General features: G+C 40.4%; 2 protein-coding genes across 4 annotated transcripts in view; one reads left to right on the top strand and one right to left on the bottom strand.

Moving 5' to 3' along the window:
* Positions 1-8,533, bottom strand: part of TXNDC16 (thioredoxin domain containing 16) — a 92,983-nt gene extending 84,450 nt beyond the window's left edge. For 2 of the 3 annotated variants that reach the window (XM_027552974.1, XM_027552976.1), the window contains exons 1-3: positions 8,439-8,533; positions 1,617-1,734; positions 282-579 (exon numbers count right to left, since the gene is read on the bottom strand). In XM_027552974.1, coding sequence (XP_027408775.1) covers positions 282-441 — 160 coding nt within the window. In that variant the 5' untranslated portion in view covers positions 442-579; positions 1,617-1,734; positions 8,439-8,533. Of the gene's footprint in view, positions 1-281; positions 580-1,616; positions 1,735-8,306 lie in introns of all 3 variants that reach the window. The other variant, XM_027552975.1, reaches the window with a different exon arrangement.
* A 491-nt stretch (positions 8,534-9,024) lies between these two features.
* GPR137C (G protein-coupled receptor 137C) overlaps positions 9,025-19,049 on the top strand; it is a 62,808-nt gene continuing 52,783 nt past the window's right edge. Inside the window, exon 1 of the mRNA XM_027552973.1 lies at positions 9,025-9,558. Coding sequence (XP_027408774.1) covers positions 9,139-9,558 — 420 coding nt within the window. The 5' untranslated portion in view covers positions 9,025-9,138. The remainder of the gene's footprint in view (positions 9,559-19,049) is intronic.

The following is a 19,049-nucleotide window of genomic DNA, read 5'->3' as shown; positions in this document are numbered from 1 at the left end:
GACATGAGCTAAGTCACTTAATCGTCACAACAAATTTATAAAGCACACACTACTTCCTCATTATGGATGACAAAAAAGACACACAGAGAGATTAAGTGACTTGACCCAGGTCACACAACAGGTGAAGAAGCAAAGTCAGGATTCAAACCCAGGTAGGCATATCATAGTAGCAACTTTAAAGCACATTTTATTAATCCTGACAATAAGTTCTCCCTGAGCATAATGATTAAACACCAATAGAAACATCACAAAAATCATATTAAAATATAAAAAATACTTACCAGCTTGACAAAAATAAACTAAGGTGGCTTTTCCTGGTTGCAATGTACTGAAGAATGTCTGAGGACTCAGCTCTGGAGAGTCTACTGCTGATGTATAAAAAATGCACATCATGACAAAAGAGATGCCAGCTCTAAACACGCTGAAACTGGAAGGCATCATCAGCTGCGGCTGCGTACGGACAGGAGAATCTACTCTTTTCACTGCTGTCTTCTGTTGCCCAGGACAATACCTGGTAAGAGTAGGTGTGCGACAAAGTTGTGCCCCAGGAATTTGTTAAATGAATGAATGAAGTAAAATCTGTAAAAAGAATAATAGAAGAAATTAGTCTCAGGTTTGATTTTGCTAATACTTTACTATTTCCTTCTAGTACAAATGTGAGAGGGGATGATATATAATGACATTGATTTTATAATACTATTAATTTTTGATACAAAGATATCAAGGATATCTGGAAAACACAATACTAAGTATATTATGTTTAATAGCTATTTACTGGTGTGTGTGTGTTCTCAGTTGTGTCTGACTCTTTGTGAACCTTTGTGAACCACTATACAGTGGAACTGTATAGTCCACTAGGCTCCTCTATCCATGGGATTTTTCAGGCAAGAATACTGGAGTGGGGTGCCATTTCCTCCTCCAGGGAATCTTCCCAACTTCATTCAGGGATCAAATCTGAGTCTCCTGCATCTCCTGCATTGCAGGTGGATTTTTACCACTGAACCATCAGGGAAGCCCCACTTACTGGTGTGTGTTAAGCCGTCATTTCTAAGGATTCTAAAATTAATTCTCAAACATTATTCAATCCATTTTTTTTAAACAGGGCATTTAATCATTCTCTACCCAGAGTAGATTTACAATTAATACTCAAATAGCAATTAAAACCACTAACATGAAAATGAGATCCAAAATATATGTCTACATTCTTTTTACTTTAAATCCTCTAGAACAGGGGTCCCCAATCTCTGGGATCTAATGCCTGATGATCTGAGGTGGAGCTGATATAATAATTATAGAAATAAAGTGCATAATAAATGTAATACATTTGAATCATCTTGAAACCACCCTTCTTGCTCCCTACCCCCATACATGGAAAACTTGTTTTCCACGAAACTGGTCCCTGGCACCAAAAAGGTTGGGGCCACCTACCCTAGAGGATATCTACTGAAACTATTTAAGAACATTCCTTCCAAATATACATTTAGTAACGTTTGATGGATTTAAACAGTTTAGAAAAGCAAATAGCTCCTTCAACTCATATTTTAATTCAGTTCTATCTTCTGAACGCAGATTTAGTCTATATACCATCTTCTCATCTTCTTTCATGCTGTACTTACTCCCATGCTGTTTTCTGTGTCCACTGTCAGTTCTCTTTTCTTATACTTTTGCTACTTTCAAATTTCTTTTGAACAATTTCTTCTTTCAGGAAGCTTTTCTACTGCTGATATACATTATCTACATTTAAAAGAACATAGTTTGGGGAAATTAGTTTTTATATTAAACATCATACTTTTAGAAAGTAAAGATACACCAACAGGTACAGGTGAGAATTTTAACTGTAATTTTATTTTATTTTATTTATTTATTTTTTAACTGTAATTTTAAATAGATTCCTTATCTTTTAAGCAAAAGATCACTATGTCAAAACAGGAGACAGGAAAAAAAAAAAGTAGCAAGAATTACTCATAAGGATAGGAGTGGAACTTTTCAGTAAAGAATGGAGAATGGAAAATTTAGGGAAAAAAAAATCATACTAAATTAGACATTTATCATTTCAGTGGTCATGAAGACCATTTACTCTTCAATTTAACATTTCAGGGATAATGAGAAACAATTTAGTTCTCAATTTACAATAGAGCTGATAAACTGAAAGCCCATATACCTTGCTTTTTCAACACTATAAGCACGTAAGGTTGTCTCACACAACAGTTTAACAGCTACTGTGCAATGTGCCTGGCTTTCTTTTCTTCCGTCACAGTCACTGAAAACACTCAGATGGTGGCTGTGTGTCAGCATAGGTCCCAGATGGGGTGCAGCCCAGAGAACCCCCAGGTGGTATGCAATGAATATATGACATAGGAAGAAATAACATAGGTTTGTTGTCTTAAACCACTGAGACTGGTGTGGCAGGGGGTGGATTACTGCAGCATAATCTAGTTTATCTTCACCAGTATATAAATCACAAGTGAGGTGCTGCCTTAACAAGAACCCCACACATAGGCTCAGGGGCCAAGCAGCAGGAAACTGTTCTGAGACTACTCATGGAAACTCTTTCTCTTCCAGGAAACACAGAGACAGGACCTCAACAAATGATTTGTGTTAAGGAATAACAAAACATTTGATATAACTGTCACTACAATAATTTGGAAATGAGAAGTACCTAATGAATTTATGAGCATGTAGTTAGGTTCATGTGGCTAAAGAACTTATTTATGGCTGCAAGACAGAAGATGAGTAGCATGTGATAGTTGCTGTTGATTACGTTTAACAAGGAAATAAAAGAAAGGTACTCAAAGAAGCACCACCATCTAAAAGTCTAGCTGTTCAAAACTTAAAACAATTCCTAAGTCCCCACCTTTGCAGGGTCAGGAAACACTAACAAAACTGCTCAGCCACAGAAAAAAAACCATATTCTCCAAAGTCCAACTTCAGATGTGGCCAAAGATGATAAAAATCAAAGGACCTCTTGCAAGCCAAAGCCAAGGACCATAAAGAACTATGCTCCAGGGCATGTGCTAGAATATTAACTGTTTGTCACTGGTCTGCAGGAGAAGGCAATGGCACCCTACTCCAGTACTCTTGCCTGGAAAATCCCATGGACAGAGGAGCCTGATAGGCTGCAGTCCATGGGGTTGCGAAGAGTCAGACGCGACTGAGAGACTTCACTTTCACTTTTCACTTTTATGCACTGGAGAAGGAAATGGCAACCCACTCCAGTGTTCTTGCCTGGAGAATCCCAGGGATGGCGGAGCCTGGTGGGCTGCCGTCTATGGGGTCACACAGAGTCGGACACGACTGAAGCGACTTAGCAGCAGCAGCAGCAGCACTGGTCTACAATAATGAGAAAAACACAGAAATTGACTATAAATGTTTAGCAGCTTTTATAGCAATTTCACAAAGTAAATCTGTGGGCTAATCAAATGTTAACTAGTCATTTGATATGCTTTTTTATTTCATTTTTCTTATACTTTGAGCCCTAGCAATATCTGTCCAGCAAGGTTCCAAAACCACTACAGTTCAGTGTCTGGTTTATGTCTTCCATTCTTCTCTTCAAATATTATTAGTAAGAACACGTATTGTAGTTATATGTCCCTACAACTACTCTATGAATTCAACAGTGTAAGGGAAACGGATAACTTATGAAGTCCAGAGATCATGGCTACTAAGCATTACTCAGAGATCCCAGACTTTGAGCATGACAGAGTGACTGAACGGGAGTTAGGGGTTATCTCCACATGGAAGAGCCAAGGATGAAGTACATATAGGAAGAAGAATATAGTTGTTGTTTAGTCACTAAGTCATGCTTGACTCTTTGGGACCCCATAGACTGTAGCCTGCCAGGCTCCTCTATCCATGGGACTTCCTAGGAAAGAAGACTGGAGTAGGTTGCCACTTCCTTCTCCAGGGAATCTTCCTGACCCAGGGATTGAACCCACGTCTCCTGCATTGGCAGGTGGATTCTTTGAAGTACATATAGGAAGGACAATATCTACTCACAAAAATGGTAGAGTGTCCAAATGTTTCTAGGTCTCTACATGTGTTAAAATTCCACTTCCCCACTTCCCTGAGTTACATATGGCCATGACTTGATTTGGCCAATGAAATGTGCAAAGTATCATATGTAACTTCCAAAAGCTTTTAAAAGTCAATGTGTATGAGTCATGATACACTTTATCTCTGCCACGATGATTGAAAATACTCAACTGTTAAACCAAGTCTCAGGAAGAGGGCAACATGGGACAAGGCTCCCAGCCTACTAGTGTTAAAATAAAATAAACATCTTGTTTTAAACTTCTAAAGATTTAGGGTTGTTATTACACTATAACCCAACCTAGCCCTATTTGTTTTAGTGACAGCTAAGAAGAGAGTGACTTAAACATAAAAACATATCCTAGATCTTAAAGGAATATATTTCAAAGAATTCACAAGAAGTTGACCCAATTTCAAGTTAGGAAGATTTTAAAAGGGAAGATGACTCTACAATGCAACTGACTATTACCACAACCAGTGCCAATATGAAAAGAAAATGAACTCATGCGCAAATATTTGCCAATGCTACACACAGACACCTCCCCACTAAGTGCGACTCTTAGCCTTTGGATCTGGAAAGAGCCCTCAGTTCAACACGATGCTCCTGGATGAATAATCAGAGTTAGTATGTAAGATGTAACTTCTGCCTCATCCCTAAACTCTAAACAAGTATGCATGCACAGGTCATTTAAAAGTTGGGAAAAAGTATGTGACATTTAACCAAGGACAAATACAAGAGGCTGACAAACACTGTAAGAAAGGATGCATGAAGGTTTAGTACAAAAAGGGCTAAAGCTTGTAAATAAAATGTTAACGGCAACAAAAGTTTGTTTTGCTCAGCACCAGAATTCTGAGAAAGGAGGAGGAAGTACCTCAGGAGAAAAACACTGATACTCCTGTTAGTGAGAGGTGTAGACAAGGATTTGCCCTTCTGTGCAGATGGAGCAGCTGATGGCCCTTTTCAGTTGGAGCAATCTCATTGGGGAACTGGGTCCCATATATAACACTTGGCAAACAGTTCTGCTTTCAAAGACCACTGTGCTAATCTCCTCTCCCGAAACAACAGTATTCAACCATTGTGCATCAGGGACACATTCCATATTTTAGGTTTTCCAGGCACAAGCTTTTCTAGAAGACCCTTGGTTAGTTTCTTCTGTAAAAGCCTAAATTTCCCTTATCATTAAACATAAAACTAATGGTTTCCCCTTTTGAGAAAGAGGAAATCAGCAACTCTAAACATTAAACAAAGATCTGCAGGCATCATTCTCTGGGAAAAGCCACACTTCATATTCTGCAACAAATGGGGCATATAATAATACTTGCAAAGTTCCTGTAAGAACATCCTGTCAAAAATTAGCTTACTTACAGTTTAACACTGCTATTGGAGAACAGAACCTGTTCACTGAACCAGCCTCCAATAAAATGCTGATTAGATCTCATAAATGATAAATCTCACAGTTTATCATTTATGACCCAAAGGAGGCAATAAAAGGAGTCAACACATCTCCACTTACAGAGTTTCCCTGAGGGAGTGAGGCAAATCTTCTATCTACACCTCCCCATATACATGGCCCCAAAAAGGAAGGAGAAAAAGGTAACTATCCCGATTTCCTATGACTCTGAAATAAAAAAAAAAAAAAAACTCACAAGCAAAGATGTGAAACACGTGTGTGTGTGTGTTTACTCAGTTGTGTCCAACTCTTTGCAACCCCATGGACTGTAGCCTGCCAGGCTTCTCTATCCAAGGAATTCTCCAGACAAGAATACTGGAGTGGGTTGCCATTCCCTTCTCCTGGGGATCTTCCTGACTCAGTGATCAAACTTGTGTCTCCTGTTTCTATAGCACTGGCAGGCAGACTCTCTACCACTGAGCCCCCTGGGAAGCCCATGTGTGGTTTACTCTCACTTTGAGTAGAGAATTTGGGGAAAAGAGAAAAACCCCTTCATGGAGAAAATCTATTCATGACCTGATTCATTGATTATAAAACATACAAAAATAAAACATGCCAGAAAATAAGTGGGTTTCCTGATTTTGGCAAGTGCCTAAAAGCACATAACTCTGAATCCATGCTTAATTGATGTGCAACAGACTGGTTCCAAATAGGAAAAGGAGTACGTCAAGGCTGTATATTGTCACCCTGCTTATTTAACTTATATGCAGAGAACATCATGAGAAATGCTGGGCTGGAAGAAACACAAGCTGGAATCAAGATTGCCGGGAGAAATATCAATAACCTCAGATATGCAGATGATACCACCCTTACGGCAGAAAGTGAAGAGGAACTCAAAAGCCTCTTGATGAAAGTGAAAGAGGAGAGTGAAAAAGTTGGCTTAAAGCTCAACATTCAGAAAACGAAGATCATGGCATCCGGTCCCATCACTTCATGGGAAATAGATGGGGAAACAGTGGAAACAGTATCAGACTTTATTTTTTTGGGCTCCAAAAGCACTGCAGATGGTGACTGCAGCCATGAAATTAAAAGACGCTTACTCCTTGGAAGGAAAGTTATGACTAATCTAGACAGCATATTCAAAAGCAGAGACATTACTCTGCCAACAAAGGTCTGTCTAGTCAGGGCTATGGTTTTTCCAGTGGTCATGTATGGATGTGAGAGTTGGACTGTGAAGAAAGCTGAGTGCCAAAGAATTGATGCTTTTGAACTGTGCTGTTGGAGAAGACTCTTGAGAGTCCCTTGGACTGCAAGGAGATCCAACCAGTCCATTCTAAAGGAGATCAGTCCTGGGTGTTCTTTGGAAGGACTGATGCTAAAGCTGAAACTCCAGTACTTTGGCCACCTCATGCGAAGAGTTGACTCATTGGAAAAGACTCTGATGCTGGGAGGGATTGGGGGCAGGAGGAGAAGGGGACGACAGAGGATGAGATGGCTGGATGGCATCACCGACTCGATGGATGTGAGTCTGAGTGAACTCCAGGAGTTGGTGATGGACAGGGAGGCCTGGCGTGCTGCAATTCATGGGGTCACAAAGAGTCGGACACGACTGAGGGACTGAACTGAACTGAAGCACATAACTGCAATCAGTTAGTTCACTGGGGCGAGGAGCTCTCTGAACCCTTTCAAATCAGTGTACTGGCCTAACCACATTCTTTATGAATACATGAGGCAAATGCCTTAAGCTGCAAACAAACAAACAAACCAAGATCCTTCTGTAGAGCACTGATGTTGGATTAGGCCTGTGAACTTCTCGCTCCAAGTTTGCCCTACTGTAGGCTGGCTGCACGGCACAACCTGCTCAGCTGAGTGTTTCATCTGAGGGATCTTCACAGAACAGTACCAGACCTCAACATCCATCAGTTTGTCAGCACACCCTATACAGAACCCAGAACACACCAACATGTGGTGCCTGGTTGAACTACTGTCCCACAATCTGGAGACTTTAACCTTCTCTGTGAATCTCTTAGCTAGGAAAGAAGGCAGCAACACGCTTCTTAGGATGGTGAGTTAGGAAAGGCCGAGTCTTAGCTACACAAATAAATGTAGCAGTGTCTTTCACAGGGATACTTAAATAACAATGCGCCACCCATCCTACGGGGAACACAAATGATTCTCTCATCATTTTGCACTACTTTGCTCATTTTGTTACCAAACAACTCCCCTCCCCCCAAGTCAAAACATATGTCAGTCCACTATACGTGGGAAGATCTATTTACTCCTCATTTATTTACAGCATTAAGTAACATAATATAGCATTTTGTTTCCTTATGTCTGAGCCCTAGATACAGCGCAACTATCCACCCACACACATGTCCGGTCTTTGAAGGAATACATCTGGAATTTAAAAAGCACAGACTATTCCCCTTTTCCTCTCCAGACATCCATCAAATACTTAAAATTCTGATTCTCTCGTTTTGCCTAACGCTCACAGCATCTTTCCAAATTCTAAGTTTTAAATGCCCACTTTCTCCCTACTCAGAGACGGCTTCCATACCCATCCCATTCTCTTTCCACTCTCTTTCCTATCCCATTCCACTCTCTTCTGGAACATGTCCTGAGGGAGGGAAAGATCTCTTAGACCTTCCGTTCAGCCTTCGCCTCATTCCTCCCCACAAAAGGCTCACTTTTTATAGGCGCTCACGCTAGGGAAAAAGAAGAAAACAAAACAGAAGCATCCAGGTGAGACCCTATTTAAGCCAAACTCCACAGCCGGGTGGTGCGGTCGTTGCTGAGGTAGACCCACCAGGTCCGAATGCCGGCAAGCATCCCTGCTTGCAGATACCATAGCCCTGGTCTCCAGGACCCGCGCTGCCACCTACGTACCCGAGACCTGAGGACAAGACTTGCCGGCTGGGATCTGGACTGCGGACCGACAGTTCCCTCCACGTGAAGGATGAGACCCAGAAGGCGGGGCCGTGCTTTGCCTGCCCAGTAACCGCGAACCGCTCCCCCTACCTGCGAGCTCACTCTCCTCCCGCCTCCGCAGCAGCAGCCTGCACCGCTCATCTGAGTCGGACGGCTGGGCAAAAAACAACCCACGAGGCTCCTCCTTGTCCTCGTGGGCCTTACGTGAGGCCTTTCCAGCCAATGGGAAGCGCAGGGGGCGGGCAAGAGCCACCCCGGTGACAGGCGACGTCTAGTCCGCCCGCCAGCGCGAGTAGGCCGTACAGTAGTTGGGCCAATCGGCAGCGTGGTTAGGGAATGAAGGGGAGGGAGCAGGCGGGGAAAGCGAGCGGCCAATGAGATCGTGGGGTCCCTGAGCGACGGGTCCTGTGGCCTGTGGTCTTCCGAGCGCGGCGCCCAGGGGGCGTGCCCTCCTGGGCCAATCGGCTGGAGCCCAAGGTGCGGAGCGAGCGCCTCAAATGCTCGGGTTTCTCAGCTGATTGTCTCCAGCCGAGAGTTGTTTTTTGCATCTACCGAGCCGAGCCGGAGCAGGAGGAGCCGAGACCCCCGGGGGTGGGGGGCCGGGGAGAGGAGGCGGGGTCCGAGGAGCCGCGGCTGTTCTCCGCGGGGCTCTGGGTCCTGTCACGGCGCTTCCTGGGGTTGGAGGTTGGGGTGGGTGGGGGGTCAGAGGGACATCCTTCTCCCCCTCGACGGCGGCTCCGAGTCCGGCCCCTTCCTTCCCGCGCTCTTTCGCCCGCCCCCCAGCCCCCTCATGAGGGTGTCCGTGCCGGGTCCCGCGGCCGGCCGCGAGCCCTCGACGCCCGGCGGGGGCGGCGGAGACGCAGTCGCTGCCGCCTCAGGCGCCGCGGTGCCTGGCTCGGTGCAGCTGGCGCTGAGCATCCTGCACGCCCTGCTCTACGCCGCGCTCTTCGCCTTTGCCTACCTGCAGCTGTGGCGGCTGCTCCTGTACCGCGAGCGGCGGCTGAGTTACCAGAGCCTCTGTCTCTTCCTCTGTCTCCTGTGGGCAGCGCTCAGGACCACCCTCTTCTCAGCCGCCTTCTCGCTCAGCGGCTCCTTGCCCCTGCTCCGGCCGCCCGCTCACCTGCACTTCTTCCCCCACTGGCTGCTCTACTGCTTCCCCTCCTGTCTCCAGTTCTCCACGCTCTGTCTCCTCAACCTCTACCTGGCGGAGGTAAGGCGGGAGGACCGGCACGCGGGGCCGGGCGGGAGAGTGGGGCCGCCGCGTTTCACTCGGGCTGAGGATCGGTGGCGGGTTGGGGGGTGGGGTGCGGACCGGGAGAAGCGAATCCGAGAGCAGCCCGGGGAAACTGAGGCACGCCTGGAGTGTGCGCCAGGTTTCTGGCCCTAAACTTAAGCAGCCGATTGACTCGACTACTGAGGGGCTTGGGGAGTCGGCGAGGGGAGGGCTGGTGGTGAGTGAGAGTGTATGTTCAGACAACTTGAAACAGCAGGACCAGCCTTTGTTTGGCGTCCTGGCCCTTGTACGCGAAGGTGTCGGTGGCACCGACAAAGTGGCATCGCAAGAAGTAGCAGCCGGGGTAGCTCTGCCGAAGCTGGACTCTGTTGAGAGAGGTTGGATGCTGAGGTAGCAGCAGCTCTGCTGAAGCTGGACTGCTGCCAGCCATTACGTCACCAGGCAGAGCTGTTCCTCTGCTATTGTTACTGCGTTTCTTTTATTAGAAGCTTATATTACCTCCTGCATCTCCTTACCCGGCGCTCGATAAGCCTCACACAGATTTCGTTCGATAGTTCCCCGGCGGGGTTAATAATCACTAACCAATCCCGAGGGTCAGTATAAAGACCTTCGTAAAGCCCCGAGTGTGTTTGCCCCAGTGGCTTCATGCCTCGACTATTTATTCTACCTCCTAAAGCCTAGTCTTTTTTATTTTTTCCAGCTAATTAAGAGAAAATACTAGTTTAACCTGCGCCTATTGCAGAAACAAACCACCAAACTGTTTTTGCAATAACTTGCTTAATAGCTGGCACCTAATCACACCCCCTTTCTCTTTTATGAGGAATTGCTGGTTGGTTTGCATTGTTCTGCAGCACTTAGGTATTTGACCCATTTCAAACAGGTTTGAGAGTGTAAGTTTATCAATCATGTGTGCCAGCTAGTGGTATTTAAGCCACGGAATTTTGAAAATTACCACACACACACACACACACACACAAAACCCCACTCCCCTCCCCCCCGCAAAAAAAAAAAAAAAAAAAGCTTAAGGAGGGGAGGAAACAAGGTGACATCATATGCTTAATACTGACTAATATAGAACAATATTGGTCTATGCAGCTAATCCTCTCAAAGGCTTTTGGAGGTGATGAGAATTAACATGGTTCTGAGCAAAAGTAAAAATCATTTGAGGCAGATTGTGTGTTTGTATTTCCTGCGTAAACCAACTCTTCTCCAGTAATAGCTATGAAGTTGAATGCATAATTTTAAAAGCACAATCATAAATTCAGCTTTTTACCACACTAAAAACAACAGTTTAGAATATGTAACAGAATTCCCAATCATTTGGAAGTACAAACAATACAGTGACAAAAACCCAAACAGTAAGCAGAAATAAAAAGTATGGGTTAATAAATCAAATAAACATGCCATAGTCACATCATTTATTTGCAGATGTTCTGATCTTCTGGTTGTTGCTTAAACTGTTACAGTACTTCAGTCCTTTATAGTTAAGCTGATGCACTGTATTCTTCCTGGCAATTTCTGATATACTACCAGCACATCTCATCACTAAAACTTTGCTCTAGCTTCAGATATAGTTTGCCTAAGCATGATTAGCAGTCCTTAAGCCATGCATATCAGATAATTTGTTTTTTCCTTATACCACTGAGGATGAGATGGCTGGATGGCATCACTGACTTGATGGATGTGAGTCTCAGTGAACTCCGGGAGTTGGTGATGGACAGGGAGGCCTGGCGTGCTGCGATTCATGGGGTCGCAAAGAGTCAGACACGACTGAGCGACTGATCTGATCTGATCTGATCTGATACCATTTTGACTAACAAAGTCATATTAATGAGGCATTGTAAAACAGTTGGGCATTTCATAAGTAGCTAAACACCCTTTTTACTTTTTCTTGAAATATAACATATATCATAAAGTACATAAAGTACACAGGTACGTGAAATTTTACATATGCACACACTCATGTTACCACCACCCAGAATAAGATATGCATCATTTTCAGTGCCCTGGAGGTCCCCTTGTGCCTTTTCCCAGTCATACCTCTCACCCTAAGGTAAACACAAATTGACTAAACATTATCACCATAGGGAAAAAGCATCTATATTTAAGCTTGAAATTCTGAAAGTATACTTCTACAGTGTAAACTACACAGTATCCAGATTGGATTTTCAGACTTTTGATTGCTGTTATTCCAAGCTAGTGAGGAAGATATTTAAATGTCTAAAAGTCTTCCTATTAAATGGATATCTTATTTATGTCATGTACTTTTTAAAACACAGTAAGGTTCTATTATCCTAGAAAACATAATTTGGAAAGAAGCTGGGCTAAAGTTTTTTTCCTTTTGGAGTGTCTCCTAGAAAGAGTGTAAATTATTTGTCTATCCTAGTCTTTTTATAAAACGAACGATTTTAAGACACATAACTATACTTAAAAGAACATATTTTTACCTGTTTAAAAAGAGACATTTTTAACCAGAAATCATTTCTATATTCAATAGAAAAAATACAAAGGAATCTGTTTAAAACAGTTCAGTTCAGTCACTCAGTTGTGTCTGACTCTTTGAGACCCCATGGACTGCAGCACACCAGGCTTCCCTGTCCATCACCAACTCCCAGAGCTTGCTCAAACTCATGTCCATCGAGTCAGTGATGCCATCCAACCATTTCATCCTCTGTCATTCCCTTCTCCTCTTCTCCAATCTTTCCCAGCATCAGGGTCTTTTCCAGTGTGTCAGCTCTTCGCATCAGGTGGCCAAAGTATTGGAACTTCAGCTTGAGTCCTTCCAGTGAATATTCAGGACTGACTTCCTTTAGGATTGACAATTTTGATCTTTTTGCAGTCCAAGGGACTCTCAAGAGTCTTCTCCAACACCACAGTTCAAAAGCATCAATTCTTCGGCACTCAGCTTTCTTTATAGTATAGCTCTCACATCCATACATGACTACTGGAAAAACCATAGCTTTGACTAGACAATGTTTGTCGGTAAACTAATGTCTCTGTTTTTTAATATGCTGTCTAGGTTTGTCATAGCTTTTCTTCCAAGGAGTAAGCGTCTTTTAATTTCATGGCTGCAGTCACCATCTGCAGTGATTTTGGAGCTCCCCAAAATAAAGTCTCTCACTGTTTCCATTGTTTCCCCATCTATTTGTCATGAAGTGATGGGACCAGATGCATTGATCTTCGTTTTTTGAATGTTGAGTTTTAAGCCCACTTTTTCACCCTCCTCTTTCACTTTCATCAAGAGGCTCTTTAGTTCTTCTTTGCTTTCTGCCATAAGGGTGGTGTCATCTGCATATCTAAGGTTATTGATATTTCTCCCTGCAATCTGGATTCCAGCTTGTGCTTCTCCAGCCCAGCATTTCGCATAATGTACTCTGCATATAAGTTCAATAAGCAAGGTGACAGTATACCACACTGGAGTATTCCTTTCCCAATTTAGAATCAGTCCGTTGTTCCACGTCCAGTTTTTTTGTTTTTTTTTTTACATACAAGCAATTTACATGTCCAGTTTTTTAATTCAAATTTTTATATCAATTCCAAGTAATTGGAAGAACTATTGATCACTCTGAATGAATAAGGCTTTCCCAATGAGTTCTTTGTATTACAGCAGAGTGGTAGGGAAAATCTACATGGTGACAAATATAAAACTTAACATTTGACTTTTTTTTTTTTTAATTAATTTTATTTTATTTTTAAACTTTACATAATTGTATTAGTTTACCAAGAGACCCTTATATCTGTTTTAAATAGTTGTGCTTCTTGATTACCCAGGCTGTCTATTAAATGCCAGTTTCATTTTACTTTTGACTTCTTTTAAGTATTTGTTGTATCCACTTCTCACTAATTAAAAACATATAGTAGTAGTTTAAAATTAAATTCTAACTTAAAGACTTAGTTACAAAGAACCATAGAGCAGTATAAAAATAAGGTTTGTAAAATAACCATTACTACTTTGAATACATTGTGGTAATTATTCTAAAAATAAGTTTTCAAAAAGTTAAGACTGCCTAAACCACTCTTTCTTTTCTTTACCATACTTGAATGGAATTCAGGTAGGGGGAGGTAGCCCTTTCTGAAATAATTAGATTTACGTACTTACCTCCTAGAACAAATAGTTGGAAAAAAATAATAAACCTATGCACTAAGTTTAAAGCACCTATTGAACTTTTTCCAGCATGATTAATAGAATATGTACTTTACCAAAGAAAAGTTCACACTCCTATGCTTTTACCAGAGAAGGGTTCAGTCTTTAAAACAAATTATTCTATTAAACATGCTACCTACCATTGGAACAAGTAAAAGGACTTAAAATGAGAGTTGATAGTACCTTTGCGGTGTTGTTGATGCATGCCAAAATCAATGAGTTCACCTCCATGACCCATATTGACATTTTTTCTTGCAGTTTTGTAACATGAGTGCCAGTTGCTTAATCACAATAAAATGCAGTTACTAAATCACAATGCCAGTACAGCTAGGAAAATTAAATTCAGAATCTTAACTCTTACATACATGGCTGCTGTCATTGTCCCTGACATTCGATATATTCTTCCAAATATTGATGGTATGTCAGAGAACATGATGGAGTTCAACTTAACAGGTACTTTCATTTTGTTATAATGGTCTATGATTTCTCACAAAAGTACTTTTATCACCTAAAATAGAAACTCCCTAAGGATAAGAAGTTACTTTATCATATTTTAAACTCATAGAACAATAGTGAATATATTTTTGGATGACAATCTTGAAAAGACCAAAATCTTGAAAATATTTAACCATCTAAAATTTGAGAGTTAATTTTGATGAATATATGACGTAAATTATTTGTGTACTTTCTGGGATCTTTATATTTTGTGCCTAAAACATTGCCTATGATATGAATGCTAAGATTCTCTTAGATTTTCTTGGTTCAATTAGTTACTTCTGATTACTACAGGTAAAATCTTACTGATGAAGTTGCTTTAATATATTAGAGTTTTACTTAGCAAAACTATTTTTATAGCATGGCAAATGGCCCATAATAATTAGGGCTTTGCTAATTTGGTTTCAACAAATTCTATTAAACAGAAAAGCCTGCAAAACAAATTAAGTCTCACCTCATGAGTCAGTTACTGTCTACTGGAAACTATACTTTTCTCAGTGTTAGATTTTTATCCATAACTGTGATTATAAACTGTTTTTATGCAAATCTACTAAACTGTTCTATCCATTAACTTGATTCTATCCTTCTTGGATCATCTGTAAAGCAAGAGTTTGAGATACATTTCTATGGCAAAAACATGATTACAATGTCTTACATTCTATGTGATTTAGTATTTTCAAAGCACGTCACATCTTCACAATCCCTATGAAATAGGTAGGTATAAACAGTGGGATTTGTCCAAGGTTTTATGTCTAATATGTATTAGAAATGAGACTACTGTATAGCCCATGATCTATAAAGTCTTGTCAAGTGGTCTCCTGCCTATGAACTTTTCTGAATACCATTTATACTGCTTATTATTTAGTGTTCACTGTTTGTCTTGCTTTCCCATTTCCCACCATTTCAAACCTTTTCCACTCTTCAGCAAACTTTTTTCCTCCTTCTTACTCAGCTTATGACCCTCACCTCCTAGTTTATAGAAGTAGAAACCAGGCCCATCTGGCTGAACAAAGACTCAGAGAAATGTCTTAAAATGCTGCAGAGAGTATTTAATCCCTTTCAGTGAATGATTGAGTTTGTAAGTGAGGAAGTTCTTCAGAGACAAGAAGCCACAAAGAAAGAAGTGAATATGAAATTGTAAAGTACCACACAGATGTTTGTCTTGGGTTTTGGGGGTGGTTGCTTGCTGCTTCCTGCTAACCTAAATCCTGAATTTCAATGTCTTGGGGTGACAACACCTTGGTATGAAGAGGTGACATTGGAGGCAATACCTTGTGGTGAGATCTAATCAGAGCACTCATCCCCTCCAGTTTAATGCCAGAGTTCTTGAAATACACATCTTAAGTAAATGAATTAGGGAGAAAGAAAGGTTCTTAGAGGTTGGTGGTGGAATTTGTGCCTGTCTCTGCCATGGCTCTGGGTGAAGGAGATACAAATTGAGGAAAAATGTCTTCTCTGAAAATGCATAGCAAGCTTATTCTCACACAGGTTTGAAGCCTGAAATCACACTTCTTTGATTTTAGAGGAGGAAAAAGCTCAACTGGAAAAATGTAGTTTAATGTTACCATGACTTGGTGGTAACCTCAAGCACCTGGAGGGAGCAAATCCAAATAATCTGTTGAGAAGTATACTATAAACTGAGAATTCTGACAAAATTCAAAGGAACATGAGCTCAAAATGAAAAATCACTCTGAGGACTCTTCCTTTCAGATTGAAGATGTCAGAATTATCAAACAGATAGTATAAAATGTCTATTTATTTGATTTAATAAAGTAACACTATTGATACATGATAAATAAATAATGTAAATTAACTAGGCACATTTGGGAAATCATTTTTTAATGAAAAAAATTTAAAACTACAAACTGAAATGAACTGAACAAATTAAATAGCTAAAAAGAAATCATTAAACTGAAAGATACGAGGAATAAATCACCCAAAATATATCTCAGAGAAATAAAAGATGGAAAATAAGAACAGAGATTAAAGAATTAATATATAATGAACAGGTACAATGTATTGGAATTTTAGAGAAATTACTTTAAAAAATAATGACTTAGAATTTGCCCAAATTTATGAAAGATGCTAAATTTTAAATTCAGAGAGCCAAAAAAATCCTAAGACAGATTAAAGGAAAATGAACAAAGAGTAATATCTCAAAATACCAAAGACAAACTGTGTTTAAAACAACTCGATACAGATATTACAAAAAAAAGAATGAAAATTAGTTTGTTTTGGTGTTTCATTAACAACTAAGGAATCCAGAAGATGGTGAAACATCTTAAAATTGCTGAGAGAAAATAACCGCTAACCTAAAATTCTGCTCACAGTAACACTGTCAACAACAGGAAAAAATAGAAGCCATGTTGGGGTGACATCAGCAAGATAGTGATGGACCCTCCAGCTCCCTACAAACATACCAATTCAGCAACAATTCACAAATTGCCTGTGTGAGAAATCCAGAAACTAATCGAAAGTCTCCTGTATAGCAGGTGAACACAAAACAAAAATCATCAAAACCAGTAAGGAGGTTTGGGACAGACTCACATTAGAGTCCCTGACCCCAGCACAGTGCCATACAATTGGGACGAGACCTCCTAGCTCTGAGCTTCTCCCAAAGGAAGGGGTTAGGTCGTATGTCCAGCACCCCAGTGTTTTGTAGGGTGCTCTCCAGAGGTGAGACCTTCTATCTTACCAGTCTTGGAAGTCTGAGGTGTCCAATACAGTTTAACTGCCTGGAGGAGAATGGGGACAGCACCTTCAACTGGCAAACAGCGTAGCTCCCCTACTTCTCAGCAGAGAGTGAAGAAACCTGGGCTACAACTTCCTGCTACTCCCTGAGGAGGGAAAGAGTTGGTCGAGGCCCCCAGAGTCTCTGAAAAAGTTGGTTGATGACAGTATTCTGCTGTTCATGGCCAGTCCGTGAAGATTGGGGGAGATACCTATTTTGTATAATGCACAGACACTAATGTAGAGAGTTGAGGCTGAGGAAAATGAATCAAAGATGTTTCAAACAAAATAAATATCCAGAAACCCCAATGAAACAGAGCTATATAATTTGCCTGACAGAAAATTCAAAATGACTGTCATAAAGATGCTAACCACAGGCAACAGACCAAAGCATGACCAATCTCAACAAAGCAGAATTTCAAAAGAGATAGAAAATATTAAGGCAATTTCTGATCATCCAGTTATAGGACTTCACACTTCCACTGCAAGGGGCACAAGTTCAATCACTGGTCAGGGAACTATAATTCCACAATCCACGCAGTGTGAACAAAAATGTATATATATGTATATATTAAAAAGTACAAAATATAAATCCTGGAGCTGAAAACATGAAAACTAAAGTGAAAAATTCAGTGGTTCGTCAACAGATTGGATAATAAAACAAGAGAAAGGATCAATGAATCTGAAGACAAATCGTTGGAAATAATTCAGTCAGAAAAAGAAAAAGGAATAAACAAAGCTAAAGGGACTTACTGGTACAGCATTAAACCAATATACACATTGAATCCCAGGCAGAAAAGAAAATACTAGAAAGGTTATTCAGTAGTAATGATGACTGAAAACTTCCCAAAAGTGGAGGAGAAAATAGACATCCAGATTCAAGAAGTCAAAAGAATATAAAGAAATGCACACACTTCAAGACATGTTATAATCAAATTATCAGAAGTCAAAGACCTTTGAATTTTGAAAGCAGAGAAGGAAAAAACTTGTCACATACAAGGGAACCCCTATAAGGCTATGAGAGATTTTTCAGCAGAAATTTCACAGGTCAGAAAACAAGCAGGATAGGGATAAAAGGGGGTGGCAGACACGGGACTGCCAAGCAAGAATAACATACTCAGCAAAATTATCCTTCAAAAAAATGGAGAATGATTTTCCCAGATAAGCAAAAGCTAAAAGAGTTCACTACTAGACTTGTCTTATAGGAAATGCTAAAGCAAACTCTTCAGGTTGAAAATGATGCTAAAAAGTAACACAATAGCATAAGTATGAAACTCATTGATAAAGACAAATATACAGACAGGTACAGAAATTGTATTACTATAATGGTGGTGGGTAAATAATTCTGGTATAAAAGGTAAGAAAAATATAAAAATAAAGACTATTAAAGATATTAAAAGATACACAAGATAAACAGACATAAATGATGACACTAAAAGGTTGGAGTGTGGGCAGAAGTTTAAGTATAGAGTTTGTATGCAATTGAATTTAAGTTATCAGCTTTAAATAGACTTTTATGTAGGATATTTTTGTAAGCCTTAAGGTAAGCACTCACACATATGCTATAGAAGTTACACAAAATTAAAAGGGAAAAGAAAACAACATGTATTAATACCAAAAATGAACAAAACAGGAAGACAGCAAGAGAGAAATAACAGACCAAACAGGTATAAGACTAATAGGAAAACATCAACAAAATGGCAATATAAATAATTTTTTTTAATAGTACTTTAAACGTAAATTAAACTCTGAAGTCAAAGGACATAAGAGTTGCTGAATGAACTAAGAAAATGAAAGACCCAACAATATGCTATATGTAAGAAATTCACTTTCAACTTAAGGACACACATAGAGTGAAAGTAAAAGGATGGAAAAAGAAACTATAAAAATAATAACCAAAGAATGTAGGTGTTACTTTAGTTAGACAAAATAGGCTTCAAGTCAAAAACTGAAGAAGGACATTATATTATGCTAAAAGGGTGAATCCACCAGGAACATGTAACAGTTATGAATGAGTATGCATCCAACACCAGAGAACCTAAACATATAAAACATATATTGATAAAATTGAAAGGAGAAATAAGACACTAATATCATA

Source organism: Bos indicus x Bos taurus, chromosome 10 (assembly GCF_003369695.1).
Source record: "Bos indicus x Bos taurus breed Angus x Brahman F1 hybrid chromosome 10, Bos_hybrid_MaternalHap_v2.0, whole genome shotgun sequence".
NCBI classification, from domain to species: domain Eukaryota; kingdom Metazoa; phylum Chordata; class Mammalia; order Artiodactyla; family Bovidae; genus Bos; species Bos indicus x Bos taurus.
Note: the sequence above shows the minus strand (reverse complement) of the source record. Positions and strands in the feature narration are given on the sequence as shown.